At 37.2% G+C, this 22,463-nt stretch overlaps 1 protein-coding gene across 5 annotated transcripts in view; it reads right to left on the reverse strand.

The window, feature by feature from the left end:
- Nucleotides 1-22,463, reverse strand: part of LOC128864022 (CUGBP Elav-like family member 2) — a 197,667-nt gene that overhangs the window by 49,491 nt on the left and 125,713 nt on the right. For all 5 annotated transcript variants that reach the window (XM_054103489.1, XM_054103490.1, XM_054103493.1 and 2 more), the window contains exons 5-7: nt 2,654-2,835; nt 2,178-2,475; nt 1,851-2,036 (exon numbers count right to left, since the gene is read on the reverse strand). In XM_054103489.1, coding sequence (XP_053959464.1) covers nt 1,851-2,036; nt 2,178-2,475; nt 2,654-2,835 — 666 coding nt within the window. The remainder of the gene's footprint in view (nt 1-1,850; nt 2,037-2,177; nt 2,476-2,653; nt 2,836-22,463) is intronic.

Consider the following 22,463-nt stretch of genomic DNA (forward strand, 5'->3'; position numbering starts at 1 on the left):
TATCCAATTGCTGAGCTTGAAAAGAAACTTATCATATTTTATTTAGGAAGTTATTTTATTTTGATTAACAAGTACATTCCCCTGTTTTGCATACATGAATATGCATGTGGAACTGGATGTTTTAGGGAGGAATTCCCAAAGACAATTCCTTAGTGTCTTGATCGTCAGTAAAAATATATTTAAGAGAAGGGGAAGCGATATATCGTTTGCGATGTTGGACCACAAACAAAATATAACCGTTTATATTTACATATTAAAGCAGTTCTTAGCTCCTGAAGTTTGTTTCTATCCAACCAAAAGTAAGATATTCAAATAGGTTCGATAAGTATTTTATTTTCTTTAAATTTAATAAAATCTATCGGCGCATCCATTTGCATGCAATTAACTTAAAAGATAATAAAAGGGCAAAAGAGTTGCATTCATGACATATCTGTCGATGCTCCCGTTGTCGTCAATGTTAATATTTCATTAATGAAATCCGATTAATAGCTTGTCAACAAACCACGTGTCTTTCCGCCATTGCGAACAAACGTGCATATGTATTTGCTAACACACACAGCACGAACAAATAAGCATCCGTTGAACAAATACATACACATAATTTAATGCCAACACAAGTTTTAATGATGGTTGGGTGATGCGCGATATGGTAATCGATATATTGCTTGCGTGTTGTTAATTTTTATTACAGATTAACACTGACATATGTCACTGTCCGGCTCTTATAATCGATTGCCGTCCTCCTGTCAATTACATTCAGGGAATTTCACTCAGGTACATAGCAACGGCGAAAAACAATGGGAGTCTATGTATGTATGTGTAAGTATATACTGTTATATATGCACGCAAATGTTTACAAGCTTTCCGGTATTAGACTGGTTCTCAGCCGAATGAAGAAAAACTTAGCATGTACCTGCACATTACAAATCGGTTATCAGAAGTTAATGCAATAAAAATTAGCGAGTTGAAAATAAGGATGTACATATTAAAAACTCGTTTTTATCATCCGACTCATTCGAAATGATTATTTTAGAACTTTAATATTTACTGAAATTAAAAACCTTAGTTGGACTGATAATCTCTTAAAAATTATCTCTTTAAACTTCATCTCTAACTTTCAGAGCCAATCTAATGTGCGCACATAGTATAGTATGTACAAGTAAATGTGCATATATAAATAAATATAATAAGTATGCATACGTATGTGTTATATATAGTACATAAAGTATTAAAATAATGACACAAAGCATAAAAGAGGTAGTGCAGCATATCCAGTTCAAATAACAATTATGTAATTTTTATACCCGCACGCACTTCTGCACAAAAGCATTAAAATTTTGTTCAAGTAACGGTTGTATGTAGCAAATAAAAACTAAAGGATTTCAATGAAGCTTAATACGCACGTTACTCTTTGCCCAAGGTAGTTTGGTACTGAAAATGGCCGAAACGGTCATATCTCTGTCATAAATAAAACAAATTTACTCACATTTAGTGAAAGTTGTAAACTTAAAAAAAAAAGAAATTTTATGTAAGAAAAACTTGTACGAACTTCGTGCACGCATTGCTCCCCGCTTCATTTAAATCCGATATTAATATTATTAAAGTCGGACAATAACCATATCGACTTTTTGTATGTTAAATCTAAATTTTCAACCGCCTGTCTGATGTTAGAGTCTTTAATTCTCGTTGTCTCTGAGTTTGTAGGATTTCAACAGCTAATTTAAAGCTATAACAAACCAAATTTTAATAAAATGTGCGCGGGTATATAAAGTTCGGTCGGACCGAATTTAGCACTTCCCTATTTGTTATAATATGAAAAACCGCAATAGTCATGCGACTGGCGAACTTACATAAGAGTGCCGCTGTGTTTGTCAGTTGGGCGCTGCCTGGGTTTGAGGCAGCGCTGGTGAGCGACGGTTGTGTCATTGCCGCAATGGCGGCCAGGTTTTGTACCGTCATCGGTGGTAACAGGCCAGCAGCAGCGGCGGCCGCAGTTGCTGCTGCTGTATCCGCAGTATTCGTCTGGGCTCCCAAACCTGTTGCAAAAAACATTTTCTCATTTATCTTTCACCAATTGACTGCATTTAAACAATATGTATGTCAAAATACAACCACCCTTCGCAAGTATCTCAACCGCAAAATGACCATGAATGGAGACCATCATTGCGGGTACGTACCTTGCAGCAGTTGTTGTTGCAGCCCAACCGCTTGCAGCTGTTGCAGCAATTGCAGAGATGCCGGTGTAATAGCATCGGCTCCCAAAACTGGGCTCGCTTGCTGTGGCGGGTTGGCCAGTATCGGCGTTGAAACGGTGGTAGCAGTCTGGCCCAATGGTATATTTATGTTCGATGCTAAATTCCAGAGATTCGCCTGAATTTGCTGAATCTTTTTCTGTTCCTTCTCCTTTTGTGTATCAGCAAATTTCACAACAAGTGGCGAAGTACAACCTTCCATAGTTTTATTTTGATTCAAAGTCTGTGGAAAAAATTGGGAAATAAATTATTTCTATTATTTGTTGGTAGGAATTTTCACTGGAGCAATGCGATATATCTGTTTATCAAGTATCGCACTTTGCTATAATTGGTAGTTCATTTGCGTGTAATTTCGCTCACAAATTGAGCTGAATTTAATAACATTGGAACGATGGCATTACTACTTTTATCGCTGATATCGCTGCGTGTTTAGTGGCAAATGTAACAAAGGCACAGCCTTTACTTTGTCCGTTCTGATCACGCAACACCGTGCACTCTTCGATGGCGCCGTGAACTTCGAATAACTTGCGTACGTCGTTCTCGTTCAGCTTCTTATTGAGCATTCCAACGAACAGCTTCCGTTCTGCAAAAGAAGAATAAAAATAGCCATGAAGTGGTCGTTATGGCATACTTTTGTGTGCACACATATACTTTTTTGTAAGAAATAATGAGGAACATACTTATGCAAATTATTGTAACTAGCTTGGGTTTAAATGAAGCTTTTATTGAGATCGTTTCGTATATTCTTTTTGTCTACTCTTTCAGCGATTTCGAATTAGGTAGTGAGAAAAATTCTAATTTGTTACCATGTTGCGCGACATTTTCTGGACGAGAGCGATTGCCCCGGCTACCGTTCATAAGGACCAGCTTTAGACTATATATCCATGTAACAAAAGATAAACATGGATCACGTTACTTCCTCCCATCACGCAGTAATACAGCGACACAATTTTAAAATCAAATTTTAAATAATATCTAATGCTGGAAGTATACAGGCACATGCGGCTCTCTAGTATGTTTTATAAACCGAATTAACACTACGTTTCGATGTAATACTTCTCAATTGGCGTATCCTCAAGTATGTATTCAAGGAGGTCGCTGACAAACATACAGACAAATTTTCGTACATGAAGGCGACGATTATATTCCACAAACCGACAGAAAGGAAAATTTGCAACTACATATATATTAAAAACAGTCACGTTTAACTCTAATAGCTCAGCTTTTTAGTAATTCGTACCTCCGATGAATTGCAAAATATACCTGCCTTTGGCAGCCTACAATCACAAATCTAATATAGTACAAATAAAGCAAGTATAACCAAAACGATGTGATTTCAATATAATGTGATAACGATTCAATATCTGGAATATTCACAATAAAAAAGGCAAATTCGTTCCTCTGTAACGAGATTTTTCGACGCCGTACAAGAAAAAATTGAATAGAATACAACAATAAAAGGTATTTCAAAAGACACGCCTAGATATTGTTTCAACACAAAACATACATACAAGCATTTAGATTCTTTCAGGTCTCACTATTTTTATTCAAAATTCGCTCTTAACAATTATATATGAAAAAAAATCATTTAAATGTCCACCATGAGCACGTCTACAGGCTGTCCTACGAGAATTAAAATTTTCAAAGACTCGCTCACACATTATCACATTGAGTTCAGCAATCTGAATCCGAATGTTGTGTTTCATATCTAAAATCATTGTTGATTTATTTACATAGACTTTACTTCTCAAAAAACTCCACAAAAATTAGTCTAGTGGAGTAAGATCGCATGATCTAAGTGGGCAGAAATTAATCGACTGGAAACTTAGATCGCAATAATGCAATGTTTTTTCGTGTGGTATGACTTTTCGTTCAAAGCAACAAAAAATCTTCAATTCACAGTAACAGTTTTTTCATTTTCATCTTCGGAAAAAATGGGTAAACTATTCCACCAGCCCCAGACCCACAACAAGCAGTACATTTTAGTGGATGCTATTGTATGATTTTTCTAAAACTACTCGAGGCATTTCTTCTCCCCAGATGTGGCAATTTTGTTTGTTGACAAATCGATGCAGTGTGAAATGAGCTGCATCACTAAAGATGATTTTGCGAAAAACCAGCTGAACACGCAATTTCTGCATTCAAAATCAATGTAAGTATACATGGTTCAAATTGTACAACTGCCTGCTTAACAAATGTCAAAGCTGACATAAAAAAGGTACCGTCTAGGAATTATTCACTACTAACATCTAGACGTCACTTTTGAAATACTCTTTATATGAATAGGTTACAAAACTTAAATATTTGATTATAATACAACAATATTTACCAAATTTACGATATTGTATAAGCAAAATGCTACCATTAGCCTCAGTGCGGTCACTTTGAATACTGGTAACATAATTCTTGCGTGAAAAGTGCATCTCTTGATTTTCATTATTGAAATCATTATTGTAGAAATAGTACACACGAAGTTAAGTATAAGCTTTTGTGTAAAGCTCAGTAACACAGCACGGAAATGAACTTGAAATTTTCAGTGTCAATAACATGATACCGGCGGTTAAGGTGTTTACATACAAACAATTTTTTGTTTAATTTACTTTAAAGCAGTGGAAACTGAAGCCTCAAGCCAGTATGCACAAAGAAGGCACTATTATATCACAAAGATATAGTGTAGCTCACAAAGCTAAAACCCAAAGATTTTTCAGTGAACTTAGTTACGGTTGCGTGCGTATAAGACCGCACGCATTAGCGTAACTTTCACAGCCTCTTTATTTGAATAATGCCACAAAGGCTATATACAACTCTTACTTACTTAGTGTAAGTACTTACATATGTAGGTATCGATATATTATTATATAATTGGCGCTTACACCCTGTTTTCGGTGTTTGTCTGTGCTCCTGCTCCTGTTTGTGTTGTCCGTCTCGATGTTTTTCCACAAATAGAGGGATCTACAGTTTCAAGCCGACTCTGGCTGAGGAGCTTTTTCATGGCAGAAGTACATTCGGAGGTTTGTCATTGCCTGCCGAGGGGCGACCGCTATTAGAAACATTTTTTTCTATCATTTGGTGTTTCATGCACAGAGATTTGAACCTAGGCCACGCATTAACCAAAAATAAAACTTTTCTCCGACGGAGTCCAATGCTGTGCATTGCGATAAATCAATAAAAATACTCGTATATGTAGCTATTACTCCAAAAGGGATGGATGGAAAATACTCAGGTTCTTTGCCGCCAAAATTTTGTTTCTGGAACAAATGTTAACATAAATGAGCGCATAGTGGAATTCCGATTGAAATGCGATTTCAAGATTTATATCCTAAATAAACCCGCGAAGTATGCTTTAAGTTTGTAAGGGATTTGTGACAGTGCACAAGGTATATGGCGTTACTATAGATTAATGTATTCAGTCTAGCAGCCTTATAACTGGGGAGTCATGTCGATCTAATTTAAGGGAAATGAATGACAAGAAAATGAAGAATCGAACCGATGAATTCAATTTATGCAGAACGGTAAATATACCGACGTGTGTGAATGAAGGACGATTACTCTTCTACGCCGAGTTAATTTTTCGGAACTGCATACTGGCTGAAAATCAGACTGGAAATTCGTACCATCCCGCCGCACATCAAATCTAAAATCACAGATGTACGAGTATTAGCGTCAAATAATGATGAAGGCCAATGTCAAGGCAGCCACCACCCAGTAATGACTCTCAATCAACAAAGGCGCCAAACAGTAAAAAAGGAAAGTTTGCGTCTTGTGTTCCTATAAAAAACGCGCATTAAAAGTCATTATTCACAAAATGTAGTTCTGCAATTGGTGGTGAAGATAAAGTTAATTTTTGTATTGTATGAAATGCATGCTTGCAACATACACAGTGGAAAATTATATTACTACATACATGTAATACCATTGTTGTCCTCAAAAAGTCAAAAGCAACCACACCATAAAGGCGGATGCTTTTAAATGTGAAGATAATGAAGGTAAGAAAATTCCACCGGCCGACCTAGTCCGTAACAGATTGAGTCGAAATAATTTACACCAACGTGTTCCAAGCTACCGCACTTAAGTAAAGTAAACCGGACCAAAATACAAGTATTTAATACCTAAACTATTTATTTTGGAACTCGGTGTTGTGAATAAGAGAACAGGAATGGTGTATCTATGGTGGGCACCCAATAAAAGATTATTATATCATTATACTAAAGCGTGCTGACCTACTCAAGTCGGTGGAAAAATACGGTGTTATTCCACCTACAGTACTGAATGGGTTTTAACCAAGAGGAATGTCTCAATTGTGCGAAGTCCATGGCACACCGATTGGGTAAAATTGCAGCCGGAAAGTATGGACATTGTGGCTACTGAAAACTTTGCTAGCTTACTTTTTCTAAACTAATTATTTTTTTAATTAGTTCTTTTTATCGGGTATTTATACTTTTGTCACTTCAACATATTTAACACATCTAAATTAAAATTACAATTATTATGAAATTAAATTGCAATATTCAATGGCCCTCTTCACGTTTAGTGCTAATATCATTCCTGTTGTAAAGGGTTCCCCAATACCTTGTAATGTATAGATCAAGCAATTTAAATTTTATACTCTTGTCAAGGTGACATTTCACACTGAAAACCATTATTTTGCTGTTTTTGTTAGTTCCATTCAGCAATGAGAAAACTCGGCGTATTTTACAGTTTTTCTTTGAAAAAGGCAAAAATGCAAGCTATGAGTATGGCGCTGAAATTGTGAATGGTGTTTAAGTGCCGATACTGTAACAGCTAATTCGTGCAATTTTGGTTTCGTCGATTCCGTTAAAGCATTTCTGATGTTAAAGAAAATGCCGATAATGTCGATAATATCGCAGAAATAAGCGAAATTGGCCGGCATGTTAGTAGTCGAAGCATCGCCCAAGAGCTATTTACACAAAAATAATGATTTTATTTTTCCTCAAACTATTATATTGGTAATTATAGAGCCACTAAAACCAAATCACAATTGAGAAAATCTTGCAAATGATAAAACTTTCTAACTAAAATGAATGTTCGTTAGTGAAGACATTAAGCTCGATTCGCTCATTTTACAGTAGATGCAGTTACCCTTCAAGGTCGACTAACCAACATTTGTGGGACGAATTCTAGACGACCAGTTCGGGAATGGATCCCCCAATAACCGTACGTCTAAGGCTCAGAGCATCACCGCTTTCTGTGCACATAAACTCAGCCTTTCACAGGCTTCAAGTAGGTGAATTTCGTTTCGGAATCTTATGCTCAATTTTATATCCGGTTTACCAAGTGGCAATGCATCCGCAAAAATCCATTGCTTAGTGTGGATTTTAAGCTGGCGCTGATACAGGGATTTCAAAACCTTTTTTTTTTTCTTTAAAACTCAAGAAGATCCACTTTTTTTAAATTATGAATATAACCTAAAATAACTGTATTCATTATGCCCTAATTCATTTTTCAGAAATGAATTTGGTCTTCAAGCTTTTTAAATCACTTGTGATAAATGTGTTGTTGGACCTTTTAAATTAAAAATGGAAAATACAACATGGTGTCCGAGTTCCAAAACTTATTACTTGCTCTCAGATTTGTTTCTACTACTATATATTAAGCAATGTTTTGTGTTACGTCCCCTAATTGCTATATAAATGTTTCAACAATGTAAATCACATGCTGCAATCGAAGTTGGTGTGGGCCAAGATGAGAGAATGTTCCGCAAATGCGTTACAGGAACTGCGGAAAAAAGAACGCGAACGCAGTAAACAAAGCAGACAAACAAGTAATGAAGGGTAAACAAAGGAAACATATGTATATGAAGAGCCATACTGGCCAGCTTGGCCCTGCGATGCAATGTTTAAACGGCGATACCGCAGGGCAAACTGAAGCTACAGAGTTCGGAGTTAGGGAAAAGGCGAAACCTTAAAATGCAATGATCATCACCGTCAACGGTATGGAATAAAAATCTATAGGAACCAATCCGTTTTGCTCAAATTGAATGATACGACGTGGACAACACGTGGTTTAAACAGAGCGGAACTTAGTGCCACTAAGCTAACACCACGAGGCACCGTGCGTGAAGGGTTTAACTGTATGAATCTTACGGATATGAAGCCAGAAAGGTCGCGAAATTTGCTCACACTGATATACGGGGAACGAAATAGTAGATGAGATAGCAAAAAGTGCTGTGAGACTACCATTTGAGCAAGAGAACGACATACCAAAACCGCTAAACGCAATATACAACGACATGGACGACCACATAAAAAGGCAAGGGGAAGCTAGGTGGACTAACCTGACCACATGCAAAACAGCAAAAGTCGTGTGTAGAACTAACGACAAAAAACTGACTCAATTCGTACTTACGCTCTCGCGAAAGGAATGCAGAACTATCATAGGTATGCTAACAGGTCACAATCTATTGGCTGCACATGCCTACAAGATAGGGATTCCTAACACGGACAAATGCAGAAAATGCAGAGAGGATGTTGAGGAGACTTTAGAACACCTTCTGTGCGTTTGCCCGGCATTATTAAAAACGCGACTAAGATGCCTGGGAGCCCCACTGATTGAGGGTCTGGAAGACGTCTCAAAAACGGAGCTCCCAGCCCTACTTAGATTCGCCAAAAGCGCTGACATCCTACATGATGTCTACTTTAGGTATTCATAGAGGTCGGCCTCCATCTGGTATCGCTAGGGACCAAAAGGTCTATGCGTGGCTTATTGCCAACCAGGCTAACCTAACCTAACCTATACGGGATATAGATAGCTTGAGAGAAACATATAATTATTTTTTTAAATATATTATTATTTTACTATAGGGGCTATACTATGATAAAACGTTTACACAAATGGCTTAGCCTAGTTTCCCTTATAAGTTTGCTTTGTGCAAAATAGATACCTACACATTTACATTTTTATTGTATCGCAAATAGTAGCAGAAAAATTGTATCATCTAGTTACGGCACAAACAGTGACCGCTATTTTAACAAACTTTCACTTATATCCATAATTTACAGATGCACTTAGAAGAGTCAACAAACAATTTTCGCAACTGAAAAATAAACAGATACATACAAAAGTGGCTTAACTATACCCATGTCCCAAGAATGGTGAACAAGCATTTGTATGCCCATGAAACATAGTATAAACATCTATGCATACTTTTCTATGTACAATTCCTACATTAGCATGCATTAACACACGCATATGTAATTGTAACACATATGTACTTGTGAACCCTCATATGAAATCGTGTTTAAAGTCCCCAGCTACCGTGGTGCCATTTAAGCTTAGATTGCCTCCCCCAACAACCAACCCACCAAATTATTGACCGACACGCAAATCGACTGTGCTCTACTTTTTAGATACTGCGAAGCATTACTGGCGGTATTGTAGGTAAGTCACCTTGCTTTCGGCTATTCTAGCAGTGGTATCGCGTTCTGTGGCTACGCAGCCAAGTGTTGGAAGTAGGTACCTGCAACATTTCGTAAAATCGCTGGCTGGTCGTTCAGAGCCCAATGCTTCACATTTTATGTCAGCAGTGACAAGGCGAATAGATTGCCTTAACTGTGCGGTACAGGTGTGGGCAGCAGTCAAGCGGTCGAGGTGTCGGTAGTGGCAGTGTTGATATGCAAATGATTCCACTTTTAACTGCAAAGTTCGTAGTGTCCCAGTTATGTGTCTTTATGCATATCATACGAGCTGCTGCTCACATACATATGCACATTTGCTTGTAGTACATAGCAACCACACTAACAAACATTCGTACACTGTTTTTTTTTATAATACTAAGTTTCTTAGTTTCTATGTACGCGCATCCAATGACTTTTTGACTGCATCCGTAAGTTTTGCTACCATCAGATATTCCACTTTAAAGCGAATGAATTTCTCTGCTAATAAAAGCACACTGAAAGCTGGGAACAGCTACATACATATTTGGCCAAACTATCTGCAAAGAAATTTCATGTATTTGTAGGCATTTCACTCGATCGTTTTAGTATACCCAGAAAGTGGTTTTATCGAGGAGAAAACATAATTTTTTGTTTGGTGAATAAAATGTCGGTATATTAAAACTAAAAATATTTTTTATTTTGTTGTCGCAGAATATCTATATAGTCACTACAGACTTTTCATATGATGGAAAATTTCTGTTTTCTAAAGGGGTGAGAAAAATGATCGAAAAGCAAGTCTTATAGTATCCCAGTACTGCCTTTAGCTTGTCGATCAAACTAAAACCGAAGTGTTCAAGAAGTATTTTTTGCTGATTGGACTCATTAGATTATTATTCAGATTTATTAGAAAAATAAGTCAAGAATTCGGTTGATCTAATGGACCATGCAACTCGTAGCCGTGGCAGTCAATACTTCAATTTTGTATTATCATTTTGGGTCCTCAAGCTCTTATAAAGAACATCCGATGCTTTGAAATTGTTGTACACATATTCCGTTCGTTCCATGTTTGAATATACCGCATTTATTTACAGACTCCATCATAAAATCACACACATTAATAGAATCGAGAGTGTTCTATAATTACCCTTATTTCCCTAAAATTTTCTAATCTTTTTAAGGAGGGATGCCCCTTATAAATTCTCATTTTTTTAAATAACCTGAAATCCTTCGAAAGCTTAAGAAATGGTTATACTGATAGCCGTCATCTACTGACTGCTATCAAGGTTCTTCTTTCAACAAGAGCTCTACATTCTGATTATTATTTTTATATCAAGAACTTCAGTGCGAATTAGGCAAGGAAATGATCCTATAACGCGTTCACGAAAACTATACATTTTTCGAATTCAGTTACGCTTAATTTTTCTTGCCATAAAATATCTTTTCGGAATAGATGAACTCAATCCTACTTTAGTATTTTCCTCAAAATGTTTTAATCCAGGTAAGCGTCAGTTAATCAGTTAGATCTACTGTGAATACATTTAAAAAGAAGTTTAAAGAATATAACAACATCTCAAAATAGGCCACCGACCTTAGGAAAAGTCTTAAATACTGCTTGGAATATAAACAAATACTATACTATATACTATATACTACTACAAATACAAGTATAGCCAATACATTCCAATGTAACGTGCATTTTATTATTACTCGTATGCTGCATCCGCTATATCCACTGTTTTTTGTCACAATTCGCGCAAATTTCTTCAATTTGCAGTCAAACTCTTTGCCTGCTCTGCAAGCCCTGGAGCAGATGCTTAAACTAGTAAAACATAAGTTTGGAGCTCTTCCATAAGTTTGGAATTCTTCCCCATCGGTACAATATAGAAGAATTAAAAAGAGGGATTAATATTGCAAAGAGCACACAGAGCGTACTACATATCAACAGCTACTAAGCCACCGTCACATAAAATATAACAGTTATTCCAGTGAAGAAGGGAAAGAATGCGAACAAAGCATGGTTCCAAATGCACTAGATCGCGCCTGCTCCGTACTATTGCATTCTCTGCTGGGAGTTTATTGCTACTAACACAAACACATACGAAAACTCCAATATTCATAATCTCTGCAAACCAGAAAATTCACAGCCGCTTAAAAAGAAAAACAGTTTATACGTCCGTAGTATAACTTTGAATACAATAAAACAAGAATTGCTGAATGAACAAAAAAGAGATAAAGGGAAAGGAAGGGGATGAGTTGGTGGTGTGGTATAGAATTCTAGTTCTCTATTATGTAGATATTGCTCTTTCAACATTATTTATGCATTGGGGAAAAAACCCTGTAGTCAAACCTTCCAGTCCCATTTGCTATCTTTTTCAGTGCTGCCAATTCGTCACGGTTCGTTCTCGGTCTAGTCTCGGTTCGGTAAAATCTTTCGACATCTACATTTGTGTTCTTACATCGGTCCAGTCGCGATTCATCGTTCGTTGAAAATGAAAATGAAATTGAAAATTTTTTCAATTCTCCAATAGGTTGCTATTGTCGAAAGACTGAACCGAGAACGAAACGTTATTCACACTATCAGTACAAGTCGCGGCAAGTTCGATCACGCTCCAGCAAAATATTCTTCGAACTTGATCGATGCTGGAGTGTGACTGTACCGAAACTTGAACAGCACGGATAGTGTGAATACAGTCATTGTTTTTCGTTTGTGAATATTTTACCGGACCGAGACTGGACCGAGAGCGGACCGTGATCGGCATCATAGTGTGAATCCGGCCTAAATGTACTAGTCAACTCCCGCATTAGTATTACACCAGTCAGTGAGCTAATATAGGTAGTCTTTGTATCAGCACTTAACGAGCCAGTTCATAAAGAACAACAAAAAACAGATACTTACCTCCGTCACCTAATCCTCTTGAGTGCTCCCTTAACTATTAAAATATCCCTCTTCATATGTTAGTAATATAAAAGTATTTGTTTTGCATACACCTCTTATAGTTTATTATGTGACTAGTACAACTCTAGCAACTCTGGAATTAGTTAGATTTCTTTCATTAAAGATAATTCATAAACGTGAATGCTTGCTGCGTATTTTGTCTTTTATTGCATAAACCTACCGACCACTTGTCATGGGCCAGTGGCGGACCTTAAGCAGGTTGACCCCGATTCAACCATTCTGAGTGAAACTGCCTTAAATGTGTTTGAATTGTGAACCGCTTCCGTGCTCAGCCAATATGCATGTATGTGGTGTGCAGATATACATGGGGAGGCTGAAACCGAACTTTTTTACAGACGAAAATTTAAAAAGTTTGAAATAAAGAATGCTCGTGATTATTACGCTACACAACTAATGCGTACATACATACATATTGTTGTATGTAATAGGACTATGAATAAGTTCGTGCGGTTTTTTTCGAAATTTGAAACTTTATTGACGTAAAATGGTTACAAATTTAATATTCAAAATATTGTCCATCGCTTACTACTACTTTTTCCCATCTTTCTGGCAATTCACGGATTCCCTTTGTGAAAAATTCGGTCGGTTTTGCCGCAATCCACGAATCGATCCATTTTTTGACTTCATCGTAATTACGGAAGTGCTGGTCAGCCAGGCCATGTTGCATCGATCGGAAGAGATAGTAATCGGATGGCGCAAGGTCTGGACTATACGGCGGGTGGGGTAGGACATCCCATTTGAGCGTTTCTAAGTATGTTTTGACCACTTGTGCAACATGTGGCCGAGCATTGTCATGTTGCAAAATAACTTTGTCGTGTCTATCGGCGTATTGCGGCCGTTTTTCTCGCAGTGCTCGGCTCAAACGCATCAATTGTCGTCGGTAGACATCCCCCGTAATCGTTTCATTCGGTTTCAGTAGCTCATAATACACAACACCCAGCTGGTCCCACCAGATACACAGCATAACCTTCAGGCCATGAATATTCTGCGCCGACGTCGATGTTGAAGCATGGCCAGGGTATCCATACGTTGCCCGACGTTTTGGATTGTCGTAATGGACCCACTTTTCATCGCCAGTCACAATTCGATGCAAAAAACCCTTTCTTTTGTGCCGTTGAAGCAGTTGTTCGCATGCCATAAAACGGCGTTCAACGTCTCTTGGCTTCAATTCATACGGCACCCAATGGCCTACCTTTCGGATCATTCCCATGGCTTTTAAACGTTTGGAAATGGTTGATTGATCAACTCCCAAAGTTTTTGCAACCTCTTCTTGCGTTTGAGCCGGATCTTGATCGAGCAATTCCTCCAATTCGGTATCCATGAACTTTGGCGGCGCACCCTCGCGTTCTTCGTCTTCCAAGCCAAAATCACCACTTTTAAAGCGTGCAAACCACTTCTGGCACGTTCGCTCAGATAGAGCATGCTCACCATAAACTTCCACCAAGATACGATGACTTTCGGCTGCTTTTTTCTTCATATTAAAATAATGAAGAAGAATTCCCCGCAAAAACACATTATTTGGCACGAAATTCGACATTTTCAAGTGTGGTAAAAATATTGTTGTTTACGCTTCAAATAAAAAACTTATACTGACGTTTGTGCCTTACGACAGTAGCTCTCCAATGAATGTTTGGAAATGTGGATCGATGGAATAATAATCAAGTTACGCCATCTGTTGTAAAACCGCACGAACTTATTCATAGTCCTATTACATAACTGAGGTGAGAGGAAAAACCTCTGTAGGGAATGCAGTCAACTTTAAGTTCACTTTAAATGCAACATTTTTCAACCACTTGTCACCTTGTTGTACTACCGACTGCTTTACTTGATTTTAACTGACTACCTGCACTCCCTGACGCTTTGAAGCTTTTTAATAAAATATTCTGATATCCATATGTGTGGATATATAAGTATGCGGCGGTCCAGATAGTAGTTTTTAATCAGATTTTGTTTGTCCCGATAGAAATCTTGAAAAAAAAGCAATACCCTATATTCGCAGAACGAAATGAATCGATTTGTGCTTGAACAATATCGGTAAATATTCCAAACTAATTTCATTATTCAAACAAAGTCAAATTGTCTAGCCCAAACAGTGCTTTTATTAAAAGGAAGTAAAAATCATCTTTTCTGACTGCTGTTGGAAACAGCATAGGGTCCATGATGAGTGCTATAGAAGCCCAAAAAACGACTTTTTTGTAGCCGGAAATTCAAGATGTCTACTTGGGCTATCTTTGGTTTCAGTACATACACACATCCCATGACAAAATCGAACTTTTGCGCTCCAACTTCGGAAATCGCGTTAACATCCGTCTCGGCAGTCTCAAATGGCCACCTTGGAGCTGCGACTGAACGCCATTCGACATTTTTCTGAGTTGCCGCAAAGAGCCGAAGTTATGCGAACAATACATTAACGATTCAGCGATGAGCAAGCCATACGTGAGATAGAGCCAAAAACCGTCACCAAGCAGTTGGAAACCTAGATTCACAGGTGCGGATTAACAATGATTACGAAGTCAGCAAAGGCAGGGAATAAATAAAAATTAAAAAAAGGGAAAAATGGAATAGGCTTGTGAAGAAAGATGCAAAGAACACTATTTCAACAGTGAAAGATGAAGTAAGGAATAAGTTTCAAAAATATGATATATACGAGCTAATGCTCCAAAAGTCAGAATACGGATTTGCTAGGTAGAATATGTATATTTCCCTAATAAACAGGCGCAAACGCATTGCTTTCGGAAATCAGCACAAGCCTCAGAAATTTTGGAAAAGTTTTTTTCCGAAGAAAGTCCAGTTTCGCATTTTTGGTATCAAAGGAAGAAAAATTTTGCTGAGAAAATTTGGTACAGCGCTGAATAAAGAATGGTGGTGGTGAGTGGTGGATCCAACGATGAATATTTTAAAACAAAATTTAAAGCAAGGCGCTGAGCTGTCACAGTTATCAAATGAATATTGCTTTTAACTAGGCAACGTCCCCCGGTATACGAGGTTTGTTCAAACAGTATCGCGAATTTTGAACTTTCGCAAGTTCCGTATATTCGAATTTCGATTTTTTTGTGGTGATATGTTGGTACTCATGTCTCTCACTCATGCCGACGAGTTCGGCGATTTTGAATGTTCAGTTGATTGTTGTCAGCTGCTTTGCTTGCACGTTTTTCGGCTCGTCTTCGATGTTTACCTATTCAAAAAGATGGATCAAAGAACTTGTATCAAATTTTGTGTGAAAAACGAACTTAAGTGCGCGGATGCATTCCGACTGTTGACTGTGTCAAACGAAAAAGCTACTTTGGACCAAAGCAACGTTTATCGGTAGTACAAAATGTTCTCAGAAAACCGAGAAGATGTGAACGACGAAAATCGTGCCGGACGCCCGAGCACTTCAACAACACTTCACTTGCATCACGATAACGCCCCTGCTCTAACATCGTTGCTTGTGCGCGACGTTTTGGCCAAAAACAACACACTTGTTCCCGAAACTGAAGAGGTCCATGAAAAGATGACGCTACGCTACGATTGACGAGATAAAGACGGCATAGAAGGAGGAGCTGAACAAGATAAAAAAAAAAATAGTTTTTTGCAGTGCTTTGAATATTGGAAAAACGTTGGCACAAGTGCATAATATCTCATGGGGATTACTTTGAAAGGGACAAAATATATATTAATGAATAAATAAATAATTTTTGAAAAAACACCAAAATCACGATACTTTTTGAACACAACTCGTATGGCTCATATAGTAAAGTTATTGTTTCTTTATAATGCCTCCAAGCTACTGCCAACACCTCCACAATCGCCAGATTTAAGTGAAAAGAACCAAATTAAGAGAAAAGTGGCCTTGAAAGATGTTATGTGGGAAAGAACTGATGTCAAAGAGACCACCAAATAGATGAACTCTAGGTATGATATACTTAAAGAAGTGTTGAAATGCCGTGGGTACCCAACAAGCTACTAAAAACGCATCATTGTGGAAAGCTTTTAAAATATTTTGAGTTTTTTATAAATGAGGGTAGACTTTTGGGGCTTGTTATTTTTGCGTTTTAAATAAAACTATTATTTATGTATTAAACGATGTCATCTAAAATGAGTTATATATTTCATTTGATACGTTTAATGTCGATACATAGTTAAAATAAAACATTATTTTAAAAGCTTCAAAGCTTTTTCCGTGTTACTTTTTCAACTACAAGGATCATAGACTTATAACACCAAGTATACATATTTGGTTATATGAGATAACATTTTTTGGAGAAAAGAAAACCCTATTAGTAATCACCTATACAATTCCCGGCAGGGACTATGTACGCACACATGGGAATTCACATATGCATTAAAAAATTTATGTGTGCTACTTTATCAAGACTTTTGTAAGCGTGTGTTTATGATCCCAACTAAAATTGTCCTTTTTATTGCTTTAACATGGAAATTTATGACATCAAAACGAATTTAAATATGCGTTAGGGTCCTATTCATATCCTTCATTTTTATTCTATTCATATGTATGTTTATCGGTTTTTGCAATTGAGTTCTTAAATGCACACAAAAGAGGCATAATAATACATATGTATTGTTGAGTGAAGGAGACTCAGAAAATAAATAATTCCCAAATGTCATATCGATTTATTAACCTATTTAAACGCTTTTGTACGGGTCAGTAGGCAGACAAGCAAATGAACTACACGTGAATGATACTAGCTACGTTTGCTACCAACGTTTGCAACCAAGGTGGCCAGCAGTATTTTAAATTGGGGTGGAGCCAACATTGAATAAATTTTCTAAGATGCTTATAAAGGGTGTTTTTTTTAGAGGTTAGGCTTTCAAGTTGGCACTACTTTTTTCGTAGATGGTCTTTTTGACAGCTGTCACTTGATTTATGCTCAGTTTGGTTTGCCATTTCATAATGAATAGACTTACACCTGAACAACGTTTGCAAATCGTGCAAATTTATTACGAAAATAATGGTTCGGTTCGCGCGACGCATCACAAGAAAATTTTGTTCAGCGATGAAGCTCCCTTTTGGTTGAATGGGTATGTCAATAAGCAAAATTGTCGCATTTGGAGTAAACGTAATCCACAAGCCATTGCTGAGACGCCGTTACATCCTCAAAAAGTCACTGTTTGGTGTGCTCTATGGGCAGAGGGAATCATTGGTCCATATTTCTTTAAAAATGAAGCCGGCAATAATGTTACAGTCAATGGAGAGCGCTATAGAGCCATGATTAATGACTTTTTCGTGCCTGAATTGGACGATGTTGATGTGGACGACCTTTGGTTCCAACAAGACGGCGCTACATGCCATACAGCCAACGCAACAATCGATTTATTGAAGGAAACTTTTGGTGAGCGCATTATCTCGCGTCGTGGACCTGTGGCGTGGCCTCCAAGATCGTGCGATATAACACCGCTGGACTATTTCTTGTGGGGCTATGTGAAGTCGCTTGTCTACGCAGATAAGCCCGAGACGATTGACGTCTTGGAAGAGAATATTCGGCGCGTTATTGCTGACATACGGCCCCAATTGCTGCAAAAAGTGGTCGAAAATTGGGCCTCTCGGCTGGAATTTATTCGAGCCAGCCGCGGCGGCCACTTGCCCGAAATCATTTTTAAAACATGCCCTTATCTTTATAATAAAGCTAAATTCTTGGCCATAACATTAAAATATATACGTTTTATTTCATCTTGAAAACCTAACCTCTAAAAAAACACCCTTTATTACTTGCATGTATGTATGTACATACGTAGCAGTAAACAATAGTTACTCAAATAGAGCGTATGATGTCCTTTGCCATGAAAAGATCAGAATGTGCAATAGGTTTTCGCATCGAATTCGTTAAAGTGGTTATACGTGACCTTAGCAGACTTTTCTAAGTGTGCCTTTACCCCTTTGCTCTTCTTTGTAGTAAAACAGAAGAAAAAAAGTAGTAAGCCACGAGAAAGTGAGAAGTCTAGAATATTTGAACACTTGATAACCAATGCTGTTGAGAGAATTGCAATCATTGAATAAAGCTTATAAAATGTAAAAATTAATATATTTGTTTTTCTATGATTTTTATTGGCTACCCGCGCTTTTTTGTGTGCTTTTAAATACCCACTAAAATTGTAATATTTTATAATAAATTTAGATAAAATAGACTTAATTCTATACTTACTATTATTCCTACGTCTAAAGCCGAGTAAGCACTTCAAATGTAGAATAACACAAATCAATTGGTGTGTTAACAAATTCACAAAACAAAATACACGACACAAGTCAACGAACAACGAATACAACTTTATTAAATATTTTTATTAAATATTTCTCCTTAGGCAAAATTCAGTCTGTGCAAAATACTAGTCAATAAATGAAAAATGATGCCCTTTCGTCTTCTAAGATTTTCATACCCGTGCGCGCTTATGTCCAAGGGTATTTTAATTTTGCTTACATAACTGTTGTACAAAGTTCCAGTCTGTCTGTCGAGCCATTCCAAGTGATGCAGCTCTGGTGTGGGGCATGTATTATTTGAAGATGGGGATAAATTCCATTTGCATTTTATAAAGATGATTTTAAAATTACATAACGGCAGGATTAGAACAAGGACACATTTATACTCTATCACTACACTTGAAATATATACATAAGACATTATTCCAATCCAAGAATGAAAGACTGTCTCATATGCTGTCGCAAGCGGTTTTAAAACGAATAATTGTTGGGGTTAGAGAACTCAACAAAGTAGGAAATGCTTATGAGCTAAGATGGGATCACATGGAAAATGGCACAAGAAATTGGAATGACAAATGTGAAATAATACTGAACAGCATTGAAGAAACCAACAAAAAAAAAAATGTGGCAACGTGCAATGAACAGTACTGACAGGATATATAAACTTTTAGATCATAATATTGTACAAGACATTATTATTTTAGAGACTATTTGCATAGGTACAGAATTTCATTGAATTTTAAAGCGTGGAGTGGGTGCATTATGCTAAACGGGCTGTATAAGACAAACTGCTCCATCTGTAACTTAAATGAAATTGAAACAATCTAGCATTTTCTTGGAAGATGTTCCAATTAACATGTTATCGACACGCAGCATTTGCGAAACACTTTCTACTCGAATCTGAAATTGTACAAATTCTGAACGGTATCGATGATCCAAATTGGAGAAACATTACTAGCTTTGTTGTTGGTGCTTTATAATGTAGGCAATTTATATAAAGGACTTAATATGTCAATGCTGCAGGTTCCTTTTAAATGTAATATATTTTTTGTAATTTACTATTTTTTATTAATCAATACAATTAATAAAATGAACTTCTATCTATCCACCGCTCTATCTATCTATCTGTATATTTATCTATTTTAAAAAATTGTCGGTTCCACGCCCACTTTTGGTTAAATCCCTGTGTTTTGGCTTTTTAACTCACGCACGAACTTGGTACCCGTTTTGAGCCCAACCTGAATTATATCCACCATAATTAAATTGCATAGCTCCGTTCAGTGATGTTACAATCTATAACTCCCATTGTCCATGAGCTTATTTTATTCCAATAATTATTATACTCTACATTTTTCGTTAGTGTTAAACTACATATTACATATATCCTCCACGTCTTTCACTTAGCAAAAGTTTGGTAGTAGTGAATTTTCTGAACATTTTCAACGGACTTGGGATTAAAGCAATTGACCTCATTAAATGTCTGCAATTGACATTTTAACTGACAGAAATAGCCAACATCAATAATTAAACTATTGGTATCATTTCACTAGCCATTACTGCCATCGAATACTATACATATCAGACTCTCTGCTGCGAAATGCAAATTATCAACAATGCAGGCGACACGTACCAACCCCGTTTAACACCACTGCAGACGTTCAACCGGCCACGACCAAATACAAAGAGGACGCCATAAAAAAAATAGCCCTTCAATTTGTATTCGACAGCGTTACGCTTGAAAGACTGACACATTGACAGACGGTATGGCTGTTCTATGTAGCTAGGTGTTGTTGCTGCTCCAATCACCGCTTCAACTATCATGACAACAACAACCAATCCCATAAACACAGCAACATACCTGGCACCGAATACGGTGATGAATTTGGTGATGGCAGCCAATAAGCAGAATTTATAGCCGGATAAGTTTTATATGCCGATGTTGGCAAAAATGCTGTTGCAAAATTGTTGGGTGCTTCCACGCCGCCCAGTGCAAACGACGTTGACGTGAGTGTTGAATTTGAAGTTGGTATGTGGTTTCCGTAGCTAGTGCCACTGTCAGAGCCGATACCGATGCCGAGGTTGAAGCCGAGGCCGAGGCGAATACCGGGAATGCAGTCGCTATTCCTGTTGGATAAGCTCTCAATTATCGACGATAATTGAGAACTGCAGCTGGCTCGACCACTATCACCAATATGGATTTCATCTCTGATGTTGTTGCTACTGCTATGTTTACCGCTGGTGTAGCCAAGAATATTGCTGTTGTTGTTGTCGAAGCCAGAAACATAAAGACCGGTGGCGGCAGTGCTAATCGGCTCGTTGCCACAGCTGCTGCCGTTGCTGCTGCAATTTGTCAAGCCAATTGTTGCGGAATTATTTTTCATAGTAATTAATGGTCAACAATTCAGAGAAAATTTCAAATAACGACGGATGTCAAGGCTCGCACAAAGAATGAATAAAATATAGAATGAAATGCACACAGTGTGAGGTAAATGCCAACAAGTTTAGAGGATCCCGTGGAAAGAGTACATCGAATATAGTTTTTGTAGGCCTTTATTTTTCGTTATAATAGGTAGCACTTGGAACATAAGTAACATATTTATGCAATCCATTAGACACGAGGTACACGATTTTTACATAAAAGATTTTTGTATTTTTACGACACCGCAAGAAAGTCACGTAAAGCTGATACTCAATTTTTAATATTTTCTTGTCTTTTATTTTTTTAATTTGCACTGCGACGTCGAATAAGCGTAACCAAATTTACAACTTAGCCACAAATTACAGTTGCGTTAAAGGAAGAAACACATTTAGCAACATTTTAGCAAAAAGAACCTGTGAATGTGTGTGTACTTTATACGATTTTTATATTAGCACTACTGTTCTACATCATATAATAATACGTGAAACTGGAGCTCATTCGTATTACAAAAACACGTTGAACATTTAAACAAATAAATTACTGATATATGGTGTATTAGGTGAATTATTTCATTGAGTAAAAGTCAACAATAAACACAGTGTATTCAGAACTCCATATCGGCATTTTCCCGATTTTCGGTCAAATTATTGCACACATAAAACGTCGAGTTTTGTTAATTAAACACAATTTCGTAATAAAAAATTAGAAGAATATAAATTTTTTAGTAGGCGCAGAGAAAAGCACTTGCACACGCACTTTGGCTTGTTAGCGGTGCGTGAAATGAATTGCAATGGTTTAAGGTTTTGCGGATTTGCAAATTGGTGAATTGGCGAAACAGCACTGTTGGCACGACCACAGCTTTACGATAGGCCAGACATTCGCCATTCGCTAGCGAGTGATCAATTAAATCGAATTAGCGTGAATTTCGTGCTCGAATTGTTTTCTAAAAATAGTGTGCAATCACTTAATTGCCAGAAGTAATGGCTGAATCAAAAACAAAAACAAAAATCAAGTATTTACAATTACAATAAAAGAAAAAAATAACGATGAAATGCAATGCGCCAAAGAGCGATGAGTTCACCTCGGCCGCTGCTGTGATGGAGCAGAGGCGCAGTAACAAATTTAGCTACGATTACTTGCCCTCAAAGAATCCACGGTAAGCCAGAAGTCACATTTCAAGATCCAAAATATCATGACGAAAATCATAATGGCAAATCTGTCGGAACAAATATTTATTTTCGACGAT

The sequence above is a fragment of the Anastrepha ludens genome, chromosome 5, assembly GCF_028408465.1.
Source record: "Anastrepha ludens isolate Willacy chromosome 5, idAnaLude1.1, whole genome shotgun sequence".
Lineage (NCBI taxonomy): Eukaryota > Metazoa > Arthropoda > Insecta > Diptera > Tephritidae > Anastrepha > Anastrepha ludens.